Genomic DNA, 8822 nt, shown 5'->3' on the forward strand with positions numbered 1-8822 from the left:
TGAGCTGCATCTTCTACCCGTTAAATGTAGATGCTGCAGATAGAATCCCTGTTCTAGCAAGCGTCCCAGCTGCCAAATAGCATCTACTGCCTAAATTCCAACAACCTGAGAAAAAGCAGTAAATGGAACACAGGTGGTCTCCAAGTTGTAGCTAAGAGAAAAGTACAATACAAAAAGAGCAAGAAGAATACACTTTTCACTGTTCATTTCTCCACCGGCCCTCTCCAAAATTGCTAGGTTATATATACAAACCCATATTATGGCAGGTATTGAAGGTGAATGAGCAGTGGTCAAAAAAGATACATTTCACTCGAGAAAAAACAAAGGCAAATTTGTAGAAATTAGATAAATAAGAGAAAGCAAACATACTGCAAGCAGGTAGAAATTAAATGTTATTCACCATAAAACATGGTAAAGAGAAGTAAACAAAAGCAGTCATCAGTGCCAGTCGTTTATCAAAGGAGAGCTCACACCAGCTTTGCCACACTCATATGAAGTACCCTTTGTGATCCCTGACCCCTAGGCCACCAAGCCCCTTTCTAATCATTATTTTGGTTTCCCAGGTATTTCAAACTCAGGAAGGAAGAGCCCTGGGTGGGTGAAACAAATATTCCAAATACTGCAAAAGACTGTGCCTCTTTGTAAATTAAACTAGCAGCGCAGTTTACAGTGCTTACAATGTAATTACCAGCCAAACTCAATAAAGAACAAACCCTGTACGAGCAAGGCCCAGACCCAGACTTCATTACTAAGGTAGGCCCCACTACTAACATAGTAATTCTCAAGCAGCTTTTAAAGTTGGAACATTGCATCTCCAAATCCCACTTGAACATCAAGAAAATCAGCATATAAAAATAACTTTCTTTAAAATATCTGTAAAAATAGTAAAATCTCCATAATTGAATGCATTACTGTAAGACACCGATTATAACATGCAACATTATTTTGTATATGTACATGGATAACTGTCAATTAAATTTTGTCACAAAATGTTAAGTGACCACTGACTTTAAGACATATTCTGATTTCAGAGATGTTAAAAATGTGAAAAAAGGTGCATCTTAGAACTGATGAAACACAGTACTGAAAAATGTGTTTTGCAGGTAATTATTAAACACTGAGTCTCTTAAATTGACATGTATTCACAATCAGTATTCTCAAAACTATCACTTTTGTTTCACTTCTCATTTGAAATGAAGAATGGATGGGACTTACGTTATTTCTAACAGACACACTGCACAGACTTTTTTTTTTTACTTTTTTTTTCCTTGCACAAACTTTGAAACTTATGGATTCCTAGTTTGAAAATCATCTCATTTTCACTAATAGAATCACAGATCAGGAGACAGATAAACAAGGCCTATTTAAGGACTGAGTGCAGGGCCAGAAAAAACCAGTGAGCAGCAGTCCTGAAGCCGGGTCTCTAGGGCCCTGTTCTGTGTTCTCCTGATAGAAATCAGAAATCAAATGAGGAATCAGAATTCTCCAGCGCAACACTACAGGGAGGGCAAAGCAATTAATAAAAATCTCTGTCCATTTTCAAAGTTGCTCTTTTATGAAAGGACACTCCTCTACTTCCCTGGTAGAATACTGAAGACTGATCATTTGTTCAGCTAATCAATTCAACTACTAGATGGTTTCGTTCTATTAGAACAGCACCCAACTTCTCAACAACAAACACCTTCTTTGCATGCTCTGAGGGGTGGAGACCATAAAACATTACCTAATCAGCCACATGCCAAACACCAGCCTCACAGTAAGATCCTGCCGGACGAGACCATTTGTTCTTTATGGAAAACTCTGGAATTACAGAACCTTTCAAAACTTTGTAGCATTTGCTATACTCTGACCTAGAAATTTTGATCCCCAAAGCATGTTGAAGATCTGTTAATGTTCTGCTCTGACTGGCTTCTTTACAACTGGAGATTATTCAAGGAGGTCAGAATAATCCATCTTCTCTAGGTGTTAGTCCCTTTTAGCCTGGTTTCTTGCAAGGTGATTCACAGGGAACTGGCCACTATTAACTTGAGGGGACTCCAATACCACTGCACTGGAGTGGAACTGACTGGAGATTTCAGCCAAGGGCTCCATCAAAATATTTTTAGATGTCTCTATTACAGAATTCCTCATTGTATCATTCATTTCAATCACTTCAAAATCCATTTCATTCCATTTTTCTGCATCCTCTTCTTCATTGTCTTCCTCATAGTCATTTAGCTCAGAACTAGACAGCAAAGCTTTCTGGTCCTCGCTTTTTGTGTGTTCTTTTCGCTGCTGACTGAGAGGTGAGGTGGCTAATTTATAGAGCACGGGAAATAAAATAGCAGTGGCTATCGATGCCCCCAAACAGGTGTACAAAACTACAGGCAAATCAGGGTATTGTCCTTGAAGAATTCCAATTACTGCAGGAATAGCCATTTCTCCCAGGGCAGCACCGACTACAAAAAATGCTGCAGATTTCCCATGGATGGTTGTGTACTGCTCAATCCAAGAAACACCACTGGGAAACGTGGTTGCCATCGAGGCCCCATACACCGAAGTCGCTATCCAGAGACAAACTGGGCTCTTGTCGAAAAGCACCAACAATAAGGATGATGTCAGGCTGCCAATGTTGCTTAACACAATCATGGTTCCAGGTTGTAAACATGTAGCAAAAAAGATTGCTAGGCCCCTGCAGGCTGCAAAGGTCCCCCAGAAGATGGAGTTCAACCCAGCCGCTTCACTTTCCGTCATGCCTGCGTGGCTGGTCGCAAACGTGAAAACGTAAGAGCCATATGTTACCTCGGCTCCAACATAAAAAAAGAAGAACAAAAAAAGGAGACAAAGAAGGGCATTGTGGTATTTAGCTCTTCGAGACCTCTGAGCAGATGCTTTTGCTTTTTCCTGCCTTGAGCTCTTCTTTAAAAACAGAGCCAAAAAAAAGGTAGCAACTACAAAAACGTAAGTACCAATAACAGCATACGCCCACAGTAAATTCATATTGTCAGGTACTCCGAGTAGAGATTCTGAGTCAGCTTCAGATGACTGGTTGAGGGCAGAATGGTTAGAGTTAGGCTCTGCGTGGTTTTCAGCAGACACCGTCGTGCCCAATGCCAACTTAGCCAGCAGTGGAGCCAAAAAGGCACCCAAGGCAAAACTGAAGTGTAAGGCCTGCATATGTGGGGCTCCTCTGTCCCCCCAGATAGCCAAGATTAGGACGTTACCACCTACCAATGAAAGATGAGGAAAATTATTTAATCATGGTAACTTAGCAAAAAATGGTTCACTACTATCAGGAGGAGGATGAGTCTATTTTACACGGCACAAGGATGAAGGTATTCTCAGTCATCAAATGTTGCAACTCGGTCGATTTTATGATTAAGGAACTCTAACCTACCACCACCACAGAACTCTAAGCATCGGAACATCACATACTGGCAAATGGATTCTACAAGCTAGTAAACCACGACCTCCTAGAGCCAGGCACCTTAGCCCAAGGCTTTTTACAAGACAGTTCTAATACGAGGCTGGCAGGGGGTGGGGAGGGTGGGAAAGCGGTGGATATTTATTTGTAAACATTTTAAATATATATTACCATGAGATAATGGCCAAATTACCACATAACCAGTTGAGGAAAATTATTTAGGTATATAGCAGATGCAAAACACATGTTCAGAAACCTGAACACTGTAGAATTCTGCTGGGCCCATTACAGGAAACAAAGGTGAAAGGCAAGAAGCATCAAGTGTTGTGTTAGCTTTCTCTTTAACATATTTGCAGATACACATACAATTGTACCCCATAATTTCACGACCAAACTAAGCCTAAAGTATAAAATATCCCCGATACATCAGGTAACAACAGAGCAGGGGAAGAAGAGAGCTGGTTTCAGGGGTGGACAAATGCCAAGTATGTTGTTTAGTAGGTTTTAAAAGATAACAAGACACATGAAGAGGATCCCCTGCAGGAAGACAGGAGCTTTTGAGAGGGGAAAAAAAGAGAAGGAAAGTCATACACAGCACAGGTTTCTCTTAGTTCAAAAGGCAGAGGGCTTTTTAAATTGGATAGCTGCTTCTAGGATTCCTCAGTCAAATACGGTTCCAAAGTTGGTTTAACCTATTAACCCATGAATTCCTCCCAATACTACACTGATAAAGTTCTATCCCAAAATGAAAGCCCACTCACCTGCACCATAATTACCCACATGGGGGACCCTTTCCTGTTTGGGTACTGCAAATCAATAATCTCTCACTGAACAAAATTCCTTAAATTCACTCCATGGATTGCCAAAAACAGGCACCCTACTTGGCAAGAAGAGTAGTTGCCAGAGGGTAGTTCTGACTGGGTGACCCCAAGAGCAATTCAGTAGGTCGGTGTCATTTTACACTGCAAATGACAATTTGATGTCATCTGCTCTACGTTTTCTAGTAGAAAGTCCCTACTCCCAGAGATGACCCGGCAGGGCTCACTGACCTGTATCCAGAATGCCAGCTGAAACACCAAAGACGGACATCATGACAATCAGTAATACTGCTGTCTTACAAAATGGAACAAGATAAAGACCAGCTGTGGTGGTCAACATTGACACCCCTAAGAAAGGTAAAAGTCAGCTATAAAAAACAATATTGATGCAAGGAGTCATAAATCAAGTCAACATCATAGAAATTCCCATAAATGCAAAGTAGGTCAAGTTACAATTGGGTAACAGTAAGTGGATAAGAGGGTCAGCATCCATAAATGGTTATTTCCTTTACAAGCTTTCATAATATTTATGGACTATAAAATATAAGTTAATCTAATGTGAGTACATTTCTAGCATTGCTGATAATCAAACCATATACTACAGGGCAAAGTTTTATAGCAAAACTGACAACTCAAAAATTTAAATATTTCATATTTTAAAAAGAGACTTTTAATCTAAATAAATAAATACATACACACATACATACATCAAATAAATAAAATAAAAAGACTTTTAGGTAGGAGGTAAAAAATTAAAAAGAAAAATGAAATGCATTTATGATAGTTTGTAGTAGAAATGTATTAAGTAATTTAGCTTGGGAATAAGGAGGGAAATACAAGAGATCTATATGTTCTCAACCCACTTTGGAAATCTGAGTAATTATTCATTTATTCATCAACAACAGTAAATTATTGTCCTTACTTCCAAAGCACTTTTATCACATTAATCCAGATTTTCTTTAAACGTGTCTATTTATTCAAAAGAGAGTAAGTTAAGGGCGCCTGGGTGGCTCAGTCGTTAAGCGTCTGCCTTCGGCTCAGGTCATGATCCCAGGGTCCTGGGATCGAGTCCCACATCAGGCTCCCTGCTCGGCCAGAAGCCTGCTTCTCCTTCTCCCACTCCCCCTGCTTGTGTTCCTGCTCTCGCTATCTCTCTCTCTGTCAAATAAATAAATAAAAATCTTAAAAAAAAAAAAAAAAAAGAGTAAGTTAAAAGCTTTGCCATCTACTTGAAGGGCGAGGTAGAGAGGTCTGGAGGCATCATTAACATGGGACGGCTGGGACAAAAATTTAGCCTACGTCCTTTTGCCCCCAGTACTTCCCACCTTCATTCTCAGTTCAGGGCCTAGCCTGGGCAGGTTCAAGGAATTCATTCTGATCTCTGGTGGCCCCAGGAGATCTGCCCTAAACCCTGACAAGCAGAGTTCTTTGGACAACTACTATGTGATCCAGGGGTGGTGCCTAAATTACACTGATGGTCAGGAAGGCTAAAGATAGTAACACATTCTAGGGCTAATCTAAATTTCCAGAGCGGCCCTGCATGGATTCCCTATAATTGTTGAGATGAAAACAGGCATCAAGGAAACCTGATTTTCACCGAGGACGCCTGAACACTACTCATCTGAGCTGTCAACCATAAAATGTTTCATTTTTAAAAACAAAGCGTAAATTCCTTGAAAGTCATAAAAAGCTAAAATTGGTCTTTACTTACCCAAAAGTAGAAAATGATTCATAATGTCAAGAAGAACTCCACCAATCACTGAGCCACTTAAAAATCCAAAGGCACGGCCCACAAAAATCAGAGAAAGACTGCTAATATTGCGGTTCACATTTGTTGCCAAATCTTGAAATGTCGGTCCCAGTATAGCAACACTCATTCCCTAAAATTTAGAAAGACAAAACCTTTCATTTACAATCATTAAAATAATGTCTCTCTGTGTGGTAGTTTTTTTCACTATTAAAAAGGGAGGAGGAGGGGCGCCTGGGTAGCTGAGTTGGTTGAGCAGCCGACTCTGGATTTCACTCTTGATTTCAGCTCCGTCATGACCGCAGGGTTGTGAGATCAAGCTCCATGCTGGGCTTGGAACCTACTTAGATTCTTTCTCTCCCTCTCTCTGCCCCTCCCCCACATCTAAAAATTTAATTAAATTAAAAAATAAAAATAAAAAAGGGGGAGGGGTTTTCAGTGTAATGTAGGGGATTACTTCAAATCTCACAGTCGAAAAAATTCAGGATGACAGTACCAGGACTCCTGGACTATAGGCTACTGCATCTGGTGTGTCAACTACTACTGGTTTTCTAGTTTTGACAACTCTCAAGTCTAAAAAAAAATTCTTTAATTTTTCTGGCTGCTACAATTTTGTTTCCTTTTTGAACAATACCACAAAAGACTCTTGTATTAACAGTAAAATGTAACATCAAAATCATTTTTGAAATAGTTTTGTGCACTTTGAAATATACTATATGCACAAATAACACAGTAATTTAGATGTTAAAAATTTAACTTATCAAACCATTAAAACAGCATTCCTGTTTTTTTATGGTGTTAAAACAGCAATATTTCTGGATGCACATGGTGTCCTTCCTCTGACACATACAAAATACACAGAAAATAGACAAATCAAACGTTTCTAAATCTGTATTCTTCTTCAAAGAAAACCCCAAGCCATCAGAGAATATTTGTTGGACACTTAAAAAAAAAATGCTTCTGTCTATGCTTCAAGAATAATTCATTCTAATTGGACTGCTCTGCTCAAAACACGGGTGTGCGTCTTGCCCAAGCCAGAGCAGAGCAAGCACTTGGTACATGGAGGGAAGGCTGAGCTCCATCTCCAATCAAATTACTTCCTCCTTGTAAAGCACTTAAAACAGGACCTGGCACAAGGTGAGGGCTCAAGAAGCGTCTGCAATGATTTTTCTTTTTTCAAATTAAAATACTCCAGGAATCCCTTGTGGCTCAAGCGAAAGACGCTAAGTGACTTCCTTAGAGGACTCTCTGAGAAGTGACTCTCCTCAGAGGACTCACCCTACCAAATCCCCAAGAGCCCAATATTCCAGACAAGTGATGAGAGGACCATCTCCAGAAATAAGGGAATCGTGGGGCACCCAAGGGGTTTGTCAAAAGGCGCTTCTAGCCTTGCAGTTCGCTCTTAAAAACAAAAACTGAAGGATCTAAAAGTTTGTTTTACATAGGATTGTGGGTAGAATAAGAGACATATTATTCCTGCCTCCACCACTTAAAACCAGCTGTGCGGTCCAGAAAAGTCATTTTCTCTCTATGGGTCTATTTTGCCCCGTCTGCAAAAATAAGGAGTTGGCTGAATTTGGTCAGACAAGGAAGAGGAAATCCCAGAAAAGCAGCTCTGTGTAATAATTTGGGGTCTGCGTGGGCTCAAGGGGGAGGGGCTATAGACCTGGCAACACCCCCTTGCATCTATCTACCCCACGCCACGTAGGAGAAGTAGGAAGGTTTGCTGGAACTGGCAAATATATTAGGAAAATCAATTTCCCACTTGACAATAACCAACAGTAGAACTGTGCCCATTTTTCAGATTAAGAAACCAAGGCTGGGGCAGACGAACGCGCCCAAGGTCACACAGTTTGCAAGTGGCAGAGGCGAGACTCGAACTCAGAAGCTGGCGTTCTCTGCAGGACGCCCGCTTACGCCCCCGCCTGGGAGGATTCCAGCCCCGGCTCTCACCAGCCCCAGGAAGGCAGCACACAGGATCACGGTTATGAACCAGCGCAGCATGCTTCCAGCCTGGCGGCTCCGCCGGGAGCCCGCCACCACCACCGCCTCATTCTCCGCCGCGGCCTCGGCCCCGAGGAGCCGCTGCCCGGCAGCCAGGGCCCCGGCCCCACGGAGTTCCAGCTCCAACTCCAGTTCGGCGGCTCAGGAGAAGCGGTCTTGCTGCCGCCCGGCTTCTCAGCGGAGCCTCGGGCACTGGGAGCCAAGCCCCGGCTCCGCCTCTGCAGGCCCGGTCGTCCCGGCTGGAGCCACTTCCCCAGGAACTGCCCCCTGGTCAGGGCGGGGAAGTCGAACTTCGGGAAAACGCCGGGTGTTGCAGGCCGGTGACGCGAGCCCTTCAGCCGGCAAGGTGCCGGAGGGGGTCACGTGGCGGAAATGTGGCCTCTCGCCAACCGCGGCCTCTCTCAAACCGGAAGTTTATGTGGTTGCCTGGGAGACTGGACGTGGGCGCCCGGGCCGGCGCATCACACACAGCTGAGCCCACAGAGGCCCCGCAAGCGGGCGCCCCGTGGCGGAGTGAGCTGAAGCTGCAGCCTGGGACCCGACGGATCGTGAGGTAAGACGCGGCCACGCCCTTGCGGGCGAAAAAGTGGGCCATGATTGGCAGGGTATGGCTTTGCACCCGCTCCCCGGGTCTCCTCGCAGGGCAAAGGGAGCCCGGTCTGTCGCTTATACAGCTTTCTAGAATTGCTGCCCTCGCTCCTCTGAGCTATGTCGTCCATCTGTCACTCCACCACATTTGTTGAACCTCATATGTAAGCGTTCTCGGGTATGAGCTCAATGAATCCTCAGAACAACACTCCAAATTCCACGTTTTCCTCGTTTTACAGACAGCTGGATTAAGTCATAGAGA

The 8822-nt window shown here is 43.1% G+C and overlaps 1 protein-coding gene across 1 annotated transcript; it reads right to left on the reverse strand.

Annotated features, from left to right (window-relative positions):
- Window positions 1-1958: 1958 nt before the first annotated feature.
- MFSD4B (major facilitator superfamily domain containing 4B) lies at window positions 1959-7972 on the reverse strand. Its single transcript, XM_021693349.1, is given in 5 exon segments — window positions 1959-1994; window positions 1996-3206; window positions 4453-4569; window positions 5933-6101; window positions 7922-7972. Coding segments are annotated over 5 exon segments (1584 nt in total).
- Window positions 7973-8822: the final 850 nt, after the last annotated feature.

Source organism: Neomonachus schauinslandi, chromosome 8 (genome assembly GCF_002201575.2).
Source record: "Neomonachus schauinslandi chromosome 8, ASM220157v2, whole genome shotgun sequence".
Taxonomy (NCBI): Eukaryota; Metazoa; Chordata; class Mammalia; order Carnivora; family Phocidae; genus Neomonachus; species Neomonachus schauinslandi.